Consider the following 18,978-nt stretch of genomic DNA (forward strand, 5'->3'; position numbering starts at 1 on the left):
TTACTAAATATTGTACAATAACTGAAAAGAGAGATGTAACTTCTATCATGAATATAGATTAGCCAAAAACCCTTCAAATTACAATGAAATACTGCTACATCCGGTGGGCGCCGGAAGAAAGACCCTTAATCGTTTCGCCAGTAAGCCTCCCAGGAATAAGGTGGATAGAATGTTCAGTTGGTATCAATGACATCAGCGGTTATGAGGTCACTCTATGATACCACAAAGGAATCTCTCTCTTGAATGTAGCTCACAGACAGAGTTTTCTCAGACCTGTTCCTCAGTTCTATCACGACAGATCACTCTTCAGAGCACTTTCGAAATTAATCGAAACAAGCGGGATATCGATTCCAGATATTACACCCCTTTCAGAGAAGCAAGAATTTACCAGAACATCGACATGAAGCAACAACAGATTGCTTGTGAGCATGAAGCTTTTCGAGCTGAGCTTTCATGGGTCGACATTATGGACCTCAACATCCAAGTCGACTACGACGCTGTCATTTCTTTTGAAGAAGACATAGACAGCCCCATTAAACCGGAAGATGAATCAGCAGAGATCCAGGGGGAATCGGGTCCTTCCGGCAACTCCGAGAGTCCAACATCATTGATAGTCAAGCAGGAAACAACTCCCTCTGCTGGCTTCGAGATTACCCCCTCAGTGGAAGTCGTGGAAGAAACTAGCCAACACGTCATTGATCTGACAAAGCAGGTAGACGATCTTAAAAAAGAATTGCAGAGTAAGATTTTGGATCTCCATGAGGAAAGAGACCGAAGGATTGCGTGTCAGGCTGAAGTCAAATCACAGCAGGAGGAGATTGAGAAACTGCAAAAAATGGTAGTAAAAGAACATCACCTGCGAGTCCAACGTGAACGTGGAAGAAACGTGCCAGAGATGAAAGATGCAGCAAAGGTTTCTTGCTCTTCCAAAGTTACAGCCGACAAGAGCATTCTTCAACAGCTGGAGTACTTTAAGAGGGAGGCTGAAAAATACGCCTCCCGCAACAAAGGTCTGATAGAAGTAATGGTAGAAGAGTACAGAGTGAGACTTAAATATGAGGAGCAGCTCAAAAGTCACACTGAGCAAGCTTCCAAATTCAAAGCCCAGGAAGAAATGATGAAATCTCTGCAGGGTCAGGTTGCAGACCTGAAGGTGAAGTTAAAACTTGCTCTGGAAAATAACCATCCTAGAGTCTCCACCCAACCAGAGACCCCCCTGCAGACAGAAGGCTCCCTACAAACAGATGAGTCCAAACAAAGACAGACCTCCAATCAATCAGGGAGGTCTGAGGAAAGACAGACCTTCAATCAATCAGGGAGGTCTGAGGAAAGACAGACCTTCAATCAATCAGGGAGGTCTGAGGAAAGACAGACCTTCAATCAATCAGGGAGGTCTGAGGAAAGACAGACCTTCAATCAATCAGGGAGGTACGAGGAAAGACAGACCTTTAATCAACGATTGGTCTCCCATAGCCTGGCTCGGCCTTTGCACCGACCCACTCCCAGGTTGCAACCAGAGGAGTCCAGGCAAAACCAAACCTCCACACAAACATGGAGGTCCGAGGGAAGACAGACGTCCATGCGACCAACCTCCACTGGTTGCATGGAGGGCCTTCATGTTGGCATTGGTATGAAGGCCAATCTATGCCCGGCTCGACCTTTACGCCGACCCACACCCAGGTGGTACTAACCTAGGTCACTATCTAAACCCAGGTTTTGCTAAAACTCGGCATTAATTACTTGATTAATTGATCTCTCTAAATTGTCCTAAAGTGTGAATGTGTGTGTGCAAGGATAAGTGTGTTAGATGATGGATGGATGAATATTTGTTAAAAGTGTCTGACAGTAGAATATGAAACAGAGAATCTGTGAAAAGTCCTCTGGCTCTGCTACTGTCCAGAAACAACCAATCAGAACCAAAAGACAAACTTTTGGTTCTGATTGGTTTTTAATGTGTTGAATGTGTCTCAGCACATTCAACACATTAGACTACTAATGTACTGCAGCTACACAATTGGCAGAAATACAACCTAATATTATACCATCATTGTTTATTTATAGAATGATTTAGAAAACAATTTCCCTTCATTTTAGTAGCTGCGATTTTGCCTAACCCACACATTTTCCCTAACCCTAACCAATACTAGTCTATTCCTAACCCTATCATTAACTAAAACTTAATTAGCACCTTACCTCTAAATGTTACCCCTGACCCAAAACAATGAGTGCATCATATTAGGACTGGACTTTGGTCCTAATATGATGGAACTAATGCAGTGTTTCTCCATTCCGGTCCTCAGGCCCCCTGCTCTGCATGTTTTAGTTGTTCCCCTTCTGCCACACACCTGGATTGAATCTGTTGGTGATTAACAGGCTTCTGCAGTACTTGATGACTGCAGAAGAGATCATGCAATCATTTGGATCAGCTGTTCTGAAATAGAGACACATCTAAAACATGCAGAGCAGGGGGTTTAAAGACTGGAATTGAGAATCACTGACCTAAAGTGACACTGGACATATAATGGTGCGTTCACACCAAATGTGTTTTGAGCGTCAGGCACGTCTGGTTTATATTCAAAGTCTATGTGGAGGCGCGTCGAGGGCTATTGCGACTCGCTTCCAGCCTCTAGAGCAGCGCAATTTGAACCATTTGGAGCGTTTGACACATCTAACACATCCAACACTCTACATAGACTTTGAATATAAACCAGACTCTCCTGACGCTCAAAACGTGTTTGATGTGAATGCACAATTAGAATGTTCAGTTCCACTGTAATGATGACATCAGCAGTGATGACATCACTCTTTGATGCATCAAATGAATCTCTCTTGAGTGTAGCACTCAGACTGTTTTTTCAGACCTGTTCCTGTTTCAGACTTATAAGTTATAAGTTATGAATCTTCTACAGGAGCATTGTTAAAATGATTTGAAGGCACAGAATCAGCCCAGTACAGGTTCACATTCTCAGGTGAGAGAGACTCACCTGGTATAAAGTTAATTTTTCAGTACTGGAATTACATTTTTTTTTCTCCTCTCCCCTCTTTTGTGGGCTCTAGTGACCCTTATATGAAAGTAGGTTGTCAGGAGAGGGGGGAAGACATGCAGCAAATGTCACCCGGTCCGGGAATCGTACCCGCGACGGCAGCGTCAAGGACTCGAGGCCTCCAAACGTGGGGTTGCGCTATCCCCTACGCCACCACAGCACGCCCCACTGGAATTACATTTATTAATTTAATCAAAGTATGTCATGAATATGTGTGCATGAACTCCATCTTAAGTCCAGAGCATACTAGTTTTTTTGTTGCTTTTTCCACCACAAGATGATATGCATATAAGATATAACATAAACAGCACCATTCAGAGATGCAATGAGTTTATAGCAGTTGTTCCACCATGTCTGTAGTTCTGACGTTTCACCATTACTGTGGTTCTAAAGAGCAGCTCAGAGAGGCAGACTAAATTCTATGTCTACTTTGAGTTTAACTGACACTGTTTTGTGTCAGTTTGACTTTTGTTTTGAGTTAAATTTGGCTCGTTTTATGTTAATCATGTCGCCACAGTTACTTGAGATACCAACAAAAGTAATAGCTCCCCTCTCGGGATTGAGCCAGACATTTTGATATATATATTGTGAGGGGCAGTGAGTGACTTCAAGTCAGTCACTGCTCTCCCTATGCATCGCTATGGCAGGCCCCAATTATAAAGATTTACAAAAACAATCATCCTCATTTCCAAAGATGAAAAATAATATGTTCAAAATCTGATTCCAGCTCCCTCTGCAGATGACTCCCTCACACAGCTCTCTGGTAATCAGTGCACATCCTGTTTGTGAGGAAGGGAAGCTAAGACCCCCAAGGGGGGCATAACCTCCACAGCCTAAAGGTAAGGTTGAAACCAATTAGCATGATGTAATGTGTTGGATTCACAGCTTTAAGCTTCACTTGCTTCTCTGGTCTGATCATGGTGAGTGTGGGGACCAGGAGAGTGAAGACAGTTTTATCTGTGCCGCAAGACTAAACTGCAATGTAGCACTTTAGACAGAACTCTACAATTACAATCAAGGGAAATTAATCTTTAGCAATAATCCGGCATCAAATGGTAACAGATTCTTTCTCTTTTTCCCCTGTTGAACAGTTGTGAACATCTCAGTTAGCATCCAGATGCTAGCATCCAAGCTATGAGTACAGGCTTGTGTCTGATTGGAAAACGGAAATGTTTTTTTTTTTTTGTAGTAATCAACGTGTCGATGCGACTAAACGTCCACCTCACAATGTAAACCAACGGCTCCAGTAAAACAGATTTGAATAGTTGGTTTCAGAGCCTTAGGAAGAGTTCATATTCCTCAGTTTCTCATAATGTAGCAATATGTTGCTTTAGACTTCATTTAAGTTGTCAGTGGTTCCCTCGTTAACACTAGGATAGCTCAGTTTTCGAGTCCTTCCCATATCGGCTCACCAGGGCCAAAAGGCCGGAGTCCACCCTGACGACTCTGATGGCTCAAATTAGCATCCCTTCTTCAATTGTAAATGTGGTCGTTGACCGTCAGGCCAGAAGGTAGGAGTGTGAATAGTCCATGTTGGGGGTGGGTATCTATGATACCTGCAGGAGATCAGGTCTCCTGTAGGTAGTGCTCTTCAGTTTAGTTTTGAAGCATACATGAAGTGTTTTTGGAGAGATGTGACCTTTTGCAGCTGATCCATGATGTTGTGCTGCATTTGCAGTTTGCAAAACATAGAATCTGTTTCAAAAAATATGCAAAGGTTTTTCTAAAAGAAATTAGTAATGTTTCTCTTTGAAATAAAGCTAAGAGGGTTTAAAATGACAGTTTAGAAATAAACTAACCAAATTAATTGTGTTGATCCACCTCAAAAAAATCATGCAAAAAGTGTAAGCAAAAGAAATCTGGGAGACTTTGCACATGCAAATTTGCATGCAGCCTTTTGTGCTGTGGAGGATAAATAGGTGACTGCTGCTCCCTGCTGCCCTCTGGAAAGAGGTTCTGCAGCATCCGGTGCAGGCCCACCTGGTTCCGAAACAGCTTTTTCCTACTTGCCATCAGACTGCTGAACTCTTAACTGGACTGCACTCAAAAACTGGTCTCCACTTTATACCTTGCACATGTACAGAGCTAAATAACTTCTATTTTACTGTCAGTCCTGCACTTTATATTTTATATTTAGATTTATATTCATATTTTATACTGTTGAAAATGACAACAAAGTCAGTCGAAGTCGAAGTCTAAGGAACAATTGTGCAACTGTGAGATGCGTTGAGGCCATTACCAGGGTACTGATAAGGTAATGGCCTTATTTACAGAACAAAAGCACCTGCTAGAGAAAATCCTTCAGGCCAGTTGGACTATCGAAGCCGATATAGGTATACGTCAAAGTGGACTAACTTGAGCTATTCTAGTGTCGTTAATGAGAACATGTTATAAACTCTAATGCAGCATTGATTCCAGACAGACCATACCGGTTTGTGCTCAACCCGACTCTCCACTGCTGAATACTCTCTCTCTCTCTCTCTCTCTCAGATGTTCTTGCTAATGTTATTGATCCTTTGACAGTAAATCTAATTAGCTGAGTTGATCATTTATTTATATTTAGTATGACTGACATTTATGTTATTTCTACATAAAATTTAAAAGAGATTATTTTCAATTGAAAGAAAGTATGTGGAACCTTAGAAAAAAAGATTTATTGCATCTTTACGTTAGTTTTTTTATGTCACATGATTTCCAACCTAAATAGGCCTGGAGAATAAACCAGTAAACCTGTATATGTTGATAAACACATGGTCAATATCATATTACATGAGATAAAACATTCAATAACTTCACTGAACTCAGAATCAAAAAAACGGTTGGCATTCTGGGAAATGTAGACAGAGGAAAGGCTTTAACCACTCAACCTCTAACAGACAGTTAAACGAGGTCGGTGATGTCACGGTGGGACAGCAGGGAGGCGGGGTTTAGGAGAGAGAGAGGGATGTACGGTCCCTCTCTCTCTCAGACCATCAGACCGTCAGTTCCCGAAACTACACACACACACACACACACACGCACACACACAACAAAAACCATCATAAAAGCACACACAGGGTCAGTGCATATAATACAAATAATTCAACAGTTAAGTGAAATAGTCACCCACATTTTTACAGATTTAACAACTGTTGTATCGAGAATAAAAGTTTTATTGAAATCATATCAAATCATTCTCATACAGTGACAACTTCTTCTTCTTCCTTTTGTTATGTTTCATGGTGTTTGGCAGACCAGCTGTGACATTACCGCCATCTACTGAACTGGAGTGTGGAGAGGAGATAAACAGAATAACTAATCATGTGAAATCAACTTGATTTTTCAACTAAATTTTCTCCATTGAGTTTCTATTTAAAACAAAACAAAACAAAACCTCAATTTGATCTTTTACTTTACTGACATCACTACTAAAAATGTCATCAATTGTAAGTTGAATATTAATTTTAGTAATTTCTTTTTGGAAATGCCTTCTTTCTGATTCATAAGCAGAACATTCCATAAAAACATGCTGAGCCATTTCAGGGAGATTACAGTCATCACAATTACTTTAGGAGATTTAACTCACTGATTTAATCTCTGCCGCTCATCTTGCATAGAAAATCCATAGAGTTGAATGCTCCATAGATTTCTTATGGAGAGTCGCTTTGAGTTGCCAAGCGACAGTCTCAAAATCTTTAGGATATAAGAGCAGAAAATGAGCGAAAATACCAATCAGTCAGTGTTTTATGTATTTTCTTTTCCTATGTTTTTGTGATCCATTCGAGTTACTGTGTTCATATTCACACAAGGGGGAAAAGTCTGTTTGTAGTGAAGAGGTCAGGGTCTGTTTGCATGACAAATTCAAACATTTTACACAGTTTATAGTGCAGTTGTGTAAAATCACCCATGACTCTGATACCAGACCACGGAGCAGTATTGACGTGATTCCAATTGTTTATTCCGCTGTTGAACTTTGACCTCTCAGTGGTGGGTAAACACAGAAAAGTAGCAGGATATTCATCAAATCAAACAGAAAACTTTGGTCTCCAATCTGAATTTCAGTTCGAGGGACTTTTGCATTTTACATTTAATAGATCCACATTCATTCAAGTGCAGAGATGAAAGGCAATCGAAGGGTGTAGGTGGAGCCTGAGTGGGTGAAACTCACCCTGAGGAAGAGTGGGTGAGTGAGGGAGAGTGGGGGGCCTCTGTTATCTGCAGACTGAATCTGAGGACATTCACAGACAGTCATGGATCATCCATGGACCCAGATGTGGAAATGGACTCTGTGTGTCCTCTTGTGTGGGATGTCTGTGGGCCGAGGATCAGCTACACTGTGAGTCTTCCTGCATTTTTAAACAATAATGCGTTGACATTATTGAACCATTTTCAGATTCCGTCAAAGTCTGATTACTTAATGCAGTGGCTGCGTGTGTGAATCTGTCTGTAGACATTACATGGTGGCCATCCCTGCTGTTCTTGAGTCTGGAGCAGAGACTAAATTCTGTGCCAGTCTCCTGCAGCCCAATGAGTATCTGCTCATGACTGTCACTCTGGTGTCGCAGAACAGCAGCGTAACTCTGCTGGAGAAAACATCCAGTACAGAATTGAATGAGTGCTTCCAGTTTCAGGTCAGCACCCAGCAACGCTTTTTATTCACCTGCTTGTATTTAAACGTGTCAGTGTCTTGAATCCTCACTTGACAGCAAACTATCAAGAAACATATCTTTCTTAATTTTTTACAAGATCTTTTTAAAAAAAATAAATAAATAAAAAATTAAAGAACACCGTGGTGCTGAACACAACAATCCAGTCTTCTTTTTCCTCTCTGTTAAAGGGCTCTTTTTGTCTACACCCAGTGTGGATAGACATTTAAAAAAACCATAAAGCATAATTGAAATGCATACAATATTGCAACTTAATTCACCCAGCGTATAATGGGTTTACATCAGTGTCAATGCAGATGTCTTTATTTTTAACAAATGTTGTTTTTTGGGGTTTTTTTTACAAAGAAAAGAATGATGGTGTTAATAGATATCCTATACATACACAATTGAAACCATATATTTATATACACCTTTTTCTCAGTCTGAAGTGAAATCAGCTCAAACTCCTGTTTCTGTAGGCCGGTTAGAATCACAAAATTATTTATATTTGCCAAATTCCAAAGAATATTGTTTTAGTGATTTTTTTTTTGTTAGTTCTTTTTGTAACCTCCATGAAATTGAGAAGTTTACATATTTTTGATCAGTATCAGAGTTAAATGGTTTTTTTTTTTTAAACTGTATAGCTTGGATCAAACCTTCTGGGTTACCTTTCACCAGCTTCTCAAAATAGTTCTGGTCCATTTCCTCCTGGCGTTTAGCAAACCAAAATAACTTTGATAACTCTTAACTCACCTAAAAAAAAAAAATAATTGTATCTGCGCTACAATTATTTATCTGTAATCTGTTGAGCAGGTAGGCATCTTTTAGATTTATTGAACTCAAATAAGAGAAAACACTAATTTTGTGCTTCAATGATGTTAAAACGGTTTGGTTCTTGAATCATTCGATGAAAATGGTTTCAGCCCTACTTGCCTATTTCAGTTATCATGTAAACTGGCTATATTAGATTTTTGACACTTCTACGTTGAACCTTTGTAGGACACGGTGGTGGCTCTTCAGGCTCTGTCCCTCTACTCCAGTCTGGTGTTCAGTCCTGAAGGTTCCAGCACAGTGACAGTTCAGTCTCCCAGTGGTCCGCTGACCTTTGGTGTGACCCCAGACAACAAGCTGCTCTACCAGGAGAAGATTCTGCAGGGTGAGGCAGGAAAGTACAGCCTGGAGGTGAAGGGGACTGGATGTGCCTCAGTTCAGGTCGGTGTTGTTCGCTTCCTGCTCAGATTCACCAGGCCCTACAAAGTAGTAATACAAATGAAACGTTCAGACAACTTTAGAGAACACGTTTGCTTTTGACGTTTCAAATATATATCAATAATTTCACCAGTAAAATCACAAATACACTTTTGACTCATCAGCAGGTCCTTACAGGATAACTGGTGCTTCTGCTTAAATAAATAAACAAAACCATATTTATGTTTCTCACATTTCTCATCAGTTCAACATCCCAACCTTTACCGACGCCACCACACTGAGAGTGAAGGTTGAACCAGAGGCCGACTGCAGAGGCCCTTCTCACAAACCCAGACTGAACATTCAGCTGCAGTCCCTGTGAGTCACATGTGTCAAACTCAAGGCCCGTGGGCCAAATCCAGCCCCGCGTACCTTTTTATGTGGCCCTCTGGATTCTAGACTAAACACTAAGTGTGCTTAAATATTATGTTGTCAATAAAATCAATGCAGTTTTTATCTGCTCACTGCCAAATTATATCAATCAGTCCCTCCAGTTGCTTGAGAATTATCGTGGAAATTCACGCAAAAGCAACAAATCCTCACACTTTTTTACGCTAATTGGGAATTTATTGCAGATTTTTGTCAAAGAATCTTCTAAAACTTTCTTATTTGTACTAAACAGCTGCCTCAGCTTTAATTTATATCAGATTATAGTCCATAAGCTATACAGTGAGTAATAAAATGTTGCATTTACTGTCATAAATAAGAAGAAATATCGCAAGTATTTCCAAATTAGTACCACAAAAACACACACACACAAAAAAAATCACAAAATCCTGGAAGGACTGAAAAGATGTTCAGTAATATTACTTAATTTTAAGAATTCATTGATATTTTAACAGTTTGTGAAAAGGTTTTATCAATACATTCTGGCACAACTGGCCCTGTAAGAGCATATAAGATCTTGATTGGGCCCAAAACGAAAACAAGTTAGACCCCAGTGTTGTATAGTAACGAAGTAAAAATACTTCACTACTTTACTTAAGTATATTTTGGAGTACTTCATACTTTCCTCGAGTATGAAAATTTTTGATGACTTTCACTTTTACTTCACTACATTTCCGAACTTAATTGCGTACTTTTACTCCGATACATTTTCAATGTGTGGTTTAGTTACTCGTTACAAAAAAGCGAGAGAGAGAAACAAAGTGTTTTGACCCCACCTACTGATTAGCAAGTAGGCTACCGAACAAAGTCCGTAGCCTGCTTGCCTGGGCTTGTTCATCACCTCCAATAGGATACACCTGTTTCGCTTCTCCCATTGTTGGGGAAATCAGAAATCAGAACACCGTACAGCGGGTGGGACGAACACAGAAGAGTGCTGCCCGCACTGACGCGGCTCAGGGATTACGTGACACGCAGCGCCGTGCCCTATAATGCACTGTAAGCTATGTAATGTGTTTGAGGCAGTTGACCAAAATCCCGGACAATTTTTAAATTCCCCCCGGACATCTTTTTAGGTCTGAAAAGTAGGACATGTCCGGGAAAAAGAGGACGTCTGGTCACCCTAGTTCAATGGGGGACAGAAGCCATAGCGATAGCAATTTAGACTAAATTTAACGAATATAGGAAAGGCATGCAAGTTCAAAACCACAAACCATTAACATGTGCTACTCTTTAAAACTGGAACAATTTATTAGCAGGTTTCATTTTGCCTGCACTTGGTTGGGTACATTATTTTAAGTTTATTTGACAAGTTTACCAAAATATAAGAAATGTCATTCACACTTGCCTTGTTTTACTTTTTACTTGTACTTTTCATTACATTACTTGAGTACATCCATTTTTACAGTAATTTCCATACTTAAGTACAAGACGTTTCAGATACTTTAAGACTTTTACTCAAGTAACATTTCAGTCAGTGACTTCGACTTTTACCAAAGTCGTATTTTGGAGAGGTACTTGTACTTTTACTTGACTCTGAGATTTCAGTACTTTATACAACACTGGTTTTATGTTCAAATTACTTTTTAAAATTAAGTTTTTATGCAGAACATATGCGGGTTTCATTGCATTTACATAACAAGATATGTTGAAACAGAATTTCTGGAAAGAATGGCAATACTTCAAAAATAATTTTCAAATATAGTGAAGTGAATATGCTCTTTTCGTTCAAAACATTCCTCCAGTAATTGTAAATGAATAAATGTGACTAGTTGTCGCTCACATGTAGCGACAAATATTATAACGCTTTCATTCATAAACGAAATTTCCTACTGTGACAGCCGCGCTGGGTTAGCTCAGTGGTTACTTCGTTCAACACTATGCGGAAATGTTGTCCCTCCCCTAACCGGGATCAAACCACGGGCGCTGTCCAGCGTTTTGAGCGTCTTTATACCAGCCGACATGTTTCGAAACTGTAACAAAATCCTAGATGTTTCTCTCAGTAAGGGCACTGATTAAATTCTTTATTTTAACTCCCTCAAATATTTGCTGTAGAAGTAAAACCAGCTTGTCCGTGGACGGTTCAATGTCAATTTCTAAGAGTGGTAAACAGGGCTAGAATGCGGGAACAATTGTTGTAAGAATTTTTATTGATATTTTTACTAGCATTTTCTTGTGTTGTAGGCTTATTCAGTAATGTAAATGGCAATTTTGGCGAAAAATTACAACAAAAAAGTTTCTTTATATCTGAGCTCAACAGCGACTCCTCTCGGCTTTGATGGTTTTATTTAACATGCGTCATGTTAGCTGTTATTACCTTGAACTTCAGCCGAATGTCTTCACACTTTGCCATTTTATTATTACAAATATAGCTCTTCATAAAGTATAATAGCTTTTATCATGTTAAATTAGGGGCTAAGCAACTTCAAAATTATTTAAAAAACAATTCTTGACTATTTCATGTCTCGAAACACCAATCAGAAACCGATCATTGTGCTTTATTTTGATAAGCAACAATCCACTTTTTATCAACGGACATAAAATTCGGGAAATTTTTCACTCAAAAAAGTATCAGAACGCAACTCCCATTTACTGACGGGATTCTTATGCATTGATGTATAGTTTAGACGTCACCAGATGTCAACCCGTATTTGTTAAATTAATCTGGAACTTTCTTGTCGCGCATGCGTACATCCAATCACGGAACCGCGATGAGAGTCCAGGGCAGCGTAAGTACATCTGTCTTAAAATCGCCACATTCAGCAACGTCTTCATCATTTAAACCAAACGTTGTTTACTGTGGTTAGCAATGCCGCCCTGCAAAGCAAAGAGAAGCTAAGGTTCTTTATGAAACATCTGTAAAAAAAAAAAAAAAAAAAAAAAAAACTCTTGGCCGAGTAGTTAAGTGTTAGCCGTGTCTCGTTTCGCCTCGGTGAAACATTTTACTTCCTGTGAAACTTCCAAATTAAAACTTTAGCTTTAGTCACATCGAACAAAACTCTGTGAAGTCAATAAAATAAATAAACGAAGCAGATCGCTTATTCTGACACAAACTAAAACCCACTCATCTGAATATCTTATATTCGTCGCATCTTTGACGCATTCGTAAGCTAGTATTATATGTAATTCCTTGTTTTATTTTGGAAACCTCAGTCGGTGTGTTTCCGTCATCTCCCATGGAAACGGTCGCTGCGGCTCGCCTATCGTTTCCAGCCATAGCTAACGCTAACAGCCGTTTCAGGTTCAGTCTCCCGGAGATGAGCCATTATCTGGGTCATCAGTGTTCCAGGTTTTAAAGGAAGTTCCTCTATGGTTTTGTTAATCGTCATTTGATCTCTACAGCCTGGCTGTCGGAGCGAGTGAGACGGGTCTGCCCGTCCTAACCCCTCGGCTGAAATGAAGAGGTGAGTGGGATGGTAGTCTATTCGTGCTGTTTTGTACCAGATAACAATAAGGGGAAAAAGTGAACAGTCAAACATTTAAAATACAGTCTTAGTTTATTTAGCCACAAAACAACCTTCGTTCTTGTGTTTTTGGGACGTGCAGCCAACAGAAAAGCCCGGAGCCAGACGGGAGCGCCACTGTTAACGAGGAAGGTAAATTCAAGCTTTCTGAGACACCTTCACCTTTTATAGAAGTAAGAACGTTACTATATGTGTAGTGGTTGTTAGATCTATTGCTTTTAATAAGAGGGGATACATTAGACATGTACTTGTGTTTTCATTAGTCAACGTGCATTGTTTACTGCTTTGTGCCATATTTCAATTATGATCCGAACATTTTCCTTTAGTCTTTCTAGACTAGTCATGACCAAAACAACTGGCAGTGACAAATGTGGAATAGCATTTTATTTCCTATGAAGGTCACTAAATCCATACTCGTTATAAGTGGTTTTTTATATTTAAAAAAAATCTCAGTAATGAAGACAAAACATGTCTTCAGTACAGACATGTCTTTTTTTGTTGTTGCTGATAGAAATTATACTGCTTCAGTTTGTATAGTGACATGTGAAGTTCTCTAAAATCCTACTAAAACCCTAACTGTTCGATTCAGACGTGAGTTGCCACCAGTGCAGAACAGCAGCAGGCAGGTTTCTGCGTTTCAACACACACAAACACACACACACACACACACACACACAGTGAGAAGGGGACTAATGCAGTGACAGGACAGACAGAAAGTCTGCAGGAAGTATGTGGACTGGACGATATCTGTAAAAAGAAAAGTCCGGAGAAGGAAAGGTGAACACAGTTGTGTCACGTAGTCAGCAAAGCTGCGTGAGAACGTTCACATGTGGGATTGCTTCTTTTCGAGGGAAGTGGGCTCACTCACAGTTTACCTTCAAGATACCGTAACTGAAATATAAACATCATCGAAGAGCAACTTTGCCCAACGATCCAGGAGCTGTTTGGTACTGAAGACAATTTATTCCCTAAGTTGCTCAGGACTCAAAACATTACAGTCTCATTGAGAACCACGTCTCACACCTCATAAAGCACGCAGACAAAAGAAATGTGGCAACTTCCAAGTTCTGATGAGGCAAGCATTGGTCAGCATCAATCAGGACTTGATTCAGAGTGCCAGTATGCCAGGATAAAAGACCTGAAAATAGTCGACGCTATAAATGGGCGCGCTGAAAGAAAAGCCTTGAGCTGTTCAAACCATTCAGATATTTGTTATTGAATTTTAGTAGACCATAAAAGATCTAAGAATCTCTGATCCGAGATCCATCCCTAAAGCAGCACAGCAAACATCAGTCTCAGCTTTTGCTCAGGACTGTTGTTCATACCATCCACACAAATGAAGCTTTCAGAGAGTCCAGCTGAAAGGATTCTGCCGTTCGAAGCAGCAGGTTGACACAAAGGAGGTACAGGTTTGCTTGAAATCATTGTCTTCTGTTAGCGGTGGCTACCTCCAAAGATAAGAGGACTGCAGGCGTCGAGTTTGCATCAAAACTACCTTACGTGCACATTGGGGTTGGATGAACAGCTTGTCAGATCACCATGAACATCAGGATAAGGTCTTGGTTACGATGAAACATGTTCCAGCATCTCAGAAAGTTTTTAGTACTCTTAAAGAGTGAGCTACAAAACAGTGTTACCAGCAGAGGAGAGTAAAGAGCACAACGAAAACTCTGTACAAAGCCAGCGAGAACAGAGAAAAGGGTTCCTTTGCTCTAAGAACAACATTCTTACTGAGCACAAGTAACATTCTTACTGTGAAATGCATTCTTACTTGTGCTCAGTAACGTACCTCACAAGAACGAAGGTGCAGAACCCCCAGGAAGTCGTCATATGTCTCTGCCACTGCAGCACCTCTACTTCATGTTTCACCAACACAAGAAAAAAATATGTCAACAACATGCCACAAGATTTCCCAAACCAGGGCTTAAAAAACACAATGGTAGCATTTTGTTCTTGTAGCCCTGAGAGGGAATAGAGAGAGAACCCATTTTTCTGTTCTTGAGGAGTTTATGCACAATTATTTGGAAAGGATTATTTTGGATTGGTTTTATGAATCACCAACTACAGCTCTGTTCGTCCACCTCAAGAAGGTATCCTTAGGACAATATGGGCAACTATTACTGTGCATAATTATTATGCAACTGAATGAAAACACATTTTCTCATCTCGCTTTTTTTTCTCTCCATCTTCTTAACCCTTTAATTGGTGGGTTGTCTAGGCTCTGTAGCTACAGCAGAAGATCCGGCCGCCATCGCTGCCATTCAGTCTGCCGCCACCTTCACAGACCCACAGATTAAGTATCAAGTCTTCAAGACAGAAGGAGCTGGTGGGCAGGTACGACGGAGACGGAAATATTTGTTGGAAAATAACATCTTTCACATAATACTTACGTGACATGTCGGATTAGTGTGGCTGATGTGTGAAGCTGGACATTCATAATGTGAAGCGGTGGTAAAGAGAGCGCGGGCTCTGACGGCTCCCCGTTGGGTTGCAGGTGACCTACAGAGTGATCCAGGTGTCAGATGGCCAGCTGGAGGCCCAGACAGACGGAGCTGCGGCTGTCGGTCTGGTCGCTGGTTTCCCAGCAACCACACAGACTGTCACACAGGTAGGAATAGCGCCCTCTGGCTGTAGAGCAATATCAGCAGCACATACAGTTTCCAACCTTATTGAACAATAGATTGACGCCCTAAAATATACACTAGTTGTAAAAACTAAACAAATTCAGCTGGAAATGTTTTGCATCTTCACTGGCATTAAAATGCGCATCGTCCATTCAGTGACCATTGGTCTTTAATATGTGGTTTTAGGCGGTCATCTCTCAGCCAGAAGGGCTGGAAGGGGACGGCAGCGCTGAGGCACAGTACGCCTATTACCCAGCCTCCATTGCAGAAGCCACTGCTGGCACCATGGTAACCACAGTGCAAGCTACTGACACGCTGCTGGGCCAGACCACCCCAGCAGGTAAGCTATGCACAATTAAAGTGGCAGTATTATGTAAAATCAACGTTATTGAGCTTTACATTATGTTATAATGTTATTCCCTCATCAAAAACATACCTGAAGTGTTCTTTCATGCATGTTTGAGAAATCCTTTAATCTCCCGTGGCAACCATTCAGCTGTGCTAAACGCCTGGGTGGACCTAGCTCCGCCTTCAAGACGCAACTCTTCCTCACAGCTGCAGTTTCCAAGCAGCTCTGAGGAGGAGTAGCCCTCTCACTCAACTCCTTCAGACTAGCCAGCAGCAATTAGCAAACACCTGAGCTCATTATAGGAGCTACTTCTCAGCGCAACGCTGGGAAAAACGTTGTATAGAGGTTAATAGAGGAGCCATATTGAGACAACTTCCTGAAGGCGGAGTTTCATGAAGAGGAGTTTTAATTTAACCCAATTTTAAGGTGTTAAATTACAATGTCAACTTCTTTTAAGTCATATTTGATTTATATAACAACTGAATATAACTGAATATTGATTGTGCTGTAAAATGGCACTATGTGACTGGAAAACCTGTGATACTGCCTCCTTAAACACTGAGTCCAAAGCTGTGGAAAGAGGAGGACGAAAAATTAGCAGTAGCGTAAGAGATGTCGCTTTCTGCAGTTGACTGTAAGGTTTTATTTCAAAGGTCAGCTTTATGTGATGATGTCACCCCAGGAAGTTTTAACCGGATCCAGTCAGAGGACGATAGCGCCGCGCACTCAGCCATACATAGCGTGAGAACATCCAGACTCATCAGAATGCCGTTTGGTTCAAATCAATAAGCCTCAGTTCATAAATGTCTTCTCTACTCCCCAAAATAAAGCAACTAAATCTATTTGTTGTGTGTGTAGAAAGCAGGAAGCTCCTCGGGGCTCCAGGGATGAAAAACGGCGAGCGCAGCACAACGAAGGTTGGCATGCATGCTTAACGCACTCTGATTTTGTTGGGTTTTCATCTAGTTGTTGGTTAGAGATGCAGAGCTTTGGTGGCTATTATTTCTTTAACTCCAGTTTTTGCAAACCTCTGTCCTGCAGGTACTAACTTCAGCTGATTCTTAATTCACTTTATGGATAAAATAAGAACAGAGTTTTCTCTATCTTTCCAGCTGTGACAAGCAGGGAAACACTCATATTAGACTCTGAGGCAGTCATTGTAAAACAGGGTTTCACTAACAGTTTGATATTATCAGCTCTTTTTTTTTTCTGCGTCTTTTTTAACAACAGCTTCCTAAGAAATTTCCATTTTTAAAAACAATGTTCCAACAGTGGAGCGGAGGCGCAGGGACAAGATCAACAACTGGATTGTTCAGCTTTCAAAGACCATCCCAGAGTGCAACATCGACTACACCAAGACAGGCCAGGTAACCTTTGACCCCGGGAAAAACTGACCAACTACCGTTGGTCTGCCTCGACTTTTCACATCATTTCCGGGCGTTTTTACAGAGCAAAGGGGGGATCCTCTCAAAAGCCTGCGATTACATCAAAGAGCTGAGACAAAGCAACATGAAGCTGGGAGAAGATAGCAGCGCTCTGGAACGACTGCGGGTCGACAACCAACTACTACGGCAGGAAGTACGTCAGCGTGCGGTGTGTCTAACATTAACGGGTGTCTTCTAATCATACCGTTTGGACGCGATTCATCAGCATGATTAGGAGGAAAGAAATTTGAATATATAGAGAGGGTTGTTATGTTCAGATTGGAAGGCAATTTAAATCCAGTAGTTTATTATGTTGTGGACAGACATCCAGTCTTCAGCAAGATGGAAAAGTGGTTCTTAGGAAATTTGTGTGCAATTATGGAAGTCTCCAAACTATGACGGTGTGTTAGGGCCATTGTAGACAGCAAAATATGGAGTAGATTTCTGAGAAAAAAACTCAGAATTTCAGAGTGTGTTTTTTTTTTTTTACTCCTCCCTTTGTTTGTTTTTTTTATCTACAATTCCCCTAATATGCCAAACATTCCTGAAAAAATGAGATCAGTATTTGATTCTGAATGCTTAAGTTTGAACTCTGGCGACCTCTTGTGGCCAATCACAACTACATGCAGTCCGAATAAAATAAAAAACTTTTACTGTTCTTCTGTAGGAAAATTCATCAACAAAGTGACAGGTATGTTGAAACAAGTAGATTTATGCAAAAAAATTACAAGAATCAAAAGGTATAAGGGTGGAATTTAGAGTGTAGAAAAATACTGTGAAATTATTGAAAAATAATTTAAAAAGTGCATTTAAAAAAAACTGAAAAAAGTACTTGTAATATTTGTGCATAAAAAGATCAACTAACAAGAGAGATGTAAATGCGTATTCCTTCTGACTCCCACCACCTCCACCGGGTCAAGAGGTCATCCTAAGATGTAACTTATCAATTCTGCTTACATCATTAAAGTCTTTGCCCGTAAATTCTAGCTTATAGTCAGCATGTTTCTAATACTATCTTAAGAAATTAGATCATTTATTTGTGTGTTTTCATAGGTGGAAAACTGGGAATCCAAGAATCAGATTCTGAGGAACCTTTTGCGACAGCATGGCATTGTTGGGTCATCGAGCTCGGACCCTCAGTGAAGTATTTGAAGATGAATACACACAGGCCAAAAGAGTACTTGAAATGCTTATAAAATATGTATCTTGTCATTGAGCATGCACAATATGGGTTAATTATTAGAATATTGTTTTGAATATTCATATCCACCCTTTGTGAAATTTTCCAGATTGTTGTTTTTTAAGCTCTTAACAATTATGTAATTTACCTAGGAATTATAACATTATTTTTTAACTTAATGGGCCTGCAGCGTGTGTTTTTTTTTTTTAATGAGATTCAGGAAAGCTCTTCTTGATGCCTTTTACTATGAGCATGTATGATCGATCATTCAACTCCAGTACAGGAAGCTCTTCTTATGCTTAAACTCTGTAGTACTTAGTATAAACAGCACTCATTTTAACGTCTCCAGACATTACTTTCTTGTGTTGATGTCTTTTATCATTGTCACTTTAACCAGTCGACACCAAGTTTATCATCCAGATTAAAGTCTGGGTTTGCTTTCGTTTCTCTGCTTGTTGTGGACTGTAGTTACATTGCAACAATGTAACCACTAAGTAAAGAATGGAATGTGTTTAGGAAGTCCTGCTTTGGATGATAACTGTATGTCTTTATAATAAAAATGTAAATAGTAAAATGCAGTTGTTGTTTTTTATTTATCTATGAATGTGTTAGCTTGAGTTGTAAACGGTGGTATTT

General features: G+C 40.2%; 2 protein-coding genes across 2 annotated transcripts; both read left to right on the forward strand.

Moving 5' to 3' along the window:
• The first annotated feature begins 7,227 nt into the window (after positions 1-7,227).
• On the forward strand, positions 7,228-9,394 carry LOC116737290 (alpha-2-macroglobulin-like protein 1). Its single transcript, XM_032590357.1, has 4 exons — positions 7,228-7,359; positions 7,474-7,654; positions 8,669-8,881; positions 9,123-9,394. The coding sequence occupies exons 1-4, from the start codon at positions 7,274-7,276 to the stop codon at positions 9,237-9,239; spliced, it is 597 nt and encodes a 198-aa protein (XP_032446248.1). The 5' UTR covers positions 7,228-7,273; the 3' UTR covers positions 9,240-9,394.
• Positions 9,395-11,435: 2,041 nt separating this feature from the next.
• usf1 (upstream transcription factor 1) lies at positions 11,436-18,916 on the forward strand. The gene is made up of 11 exons (XM_032590356.1): positions 11,436-12,030; positions 12,644-12,705; positions 12,848-12,897; positions 14,984-15,099; positions 15,260-15,373; positions 15,576-15,729; positions 16,392-16,479; positions 16,597-16,655; positions 17,011-17,105; positions 17,188-17,316; positions 18,216-18,916. The coding sequence occupies exons 2-11, from the start codon at positions 12,698-12,700 to the stop codon at positions 18,303-18,305; spliced, it is 903 nt and encodes a 300-aa protein (XP_032446247.1). The 5' UTR covers positions 11,436-12,030; positions 12,644-12,697; the 3' UTR covers positions 18,306-18,916.
• The last annotated feature ends 62 nt before the right edge of the window (positions 18,917-18,978 follow it).

Source organism: Xiphophorus hellerii, chromosome 18 (genome assembly GCF_003331165.1).
Source record: "Xiphophorus hellerii strain 12219 chromosome 18, Xiphophorus_hellerii-4.1, whole genome shotgun sequence".
Taxonomy (NCBI): Eukaryota; Metazoa; Chordata; class Actinopteri; order Cyprinodontiformes; family Poeciliidae; genus Xiphophorus; species Xiphophorus hellerii.

Coding starts and splice junctions, on each gene's coding strand:
- usf1 (XM_032590356.1), top strand. Junction 15,374..15,575: donor CCACACAGACTGTCACACAG/GTAGGAATAGCG, acceptor ATGTGGTTTTAG/GCGGTCATCTCTCAGCCAGA. Junction 16,656..17,010: donor GCGAGCGCAGCACAACGAAG/GTTGGCATGCAT, acceptor ATGTTCCAACAG/TGGAGCGGAGGCGCAGGGAC.
- LOC116737290 (XM_032590357.1), top strand. CDS start 7,274: ATGGATCATCCATGGACCCAGATGTGGAAATGGACTCTGTGTGTCCTC. Junction 7,655..8,668: donor ATGAGTGCTTCCAGTTTCAG/GTCAGCACCCAG, acceptor GAACCTTTGTAG/GACACGGTGGTGGCTCTTCA. Junction 8,882..9,122: donor CTGGATGTGCCTCAGTTCAG/GTCGGTGTTGTT, acceptor ATTTCTCATCAG/TTCAACATCCCAACCTTTAC.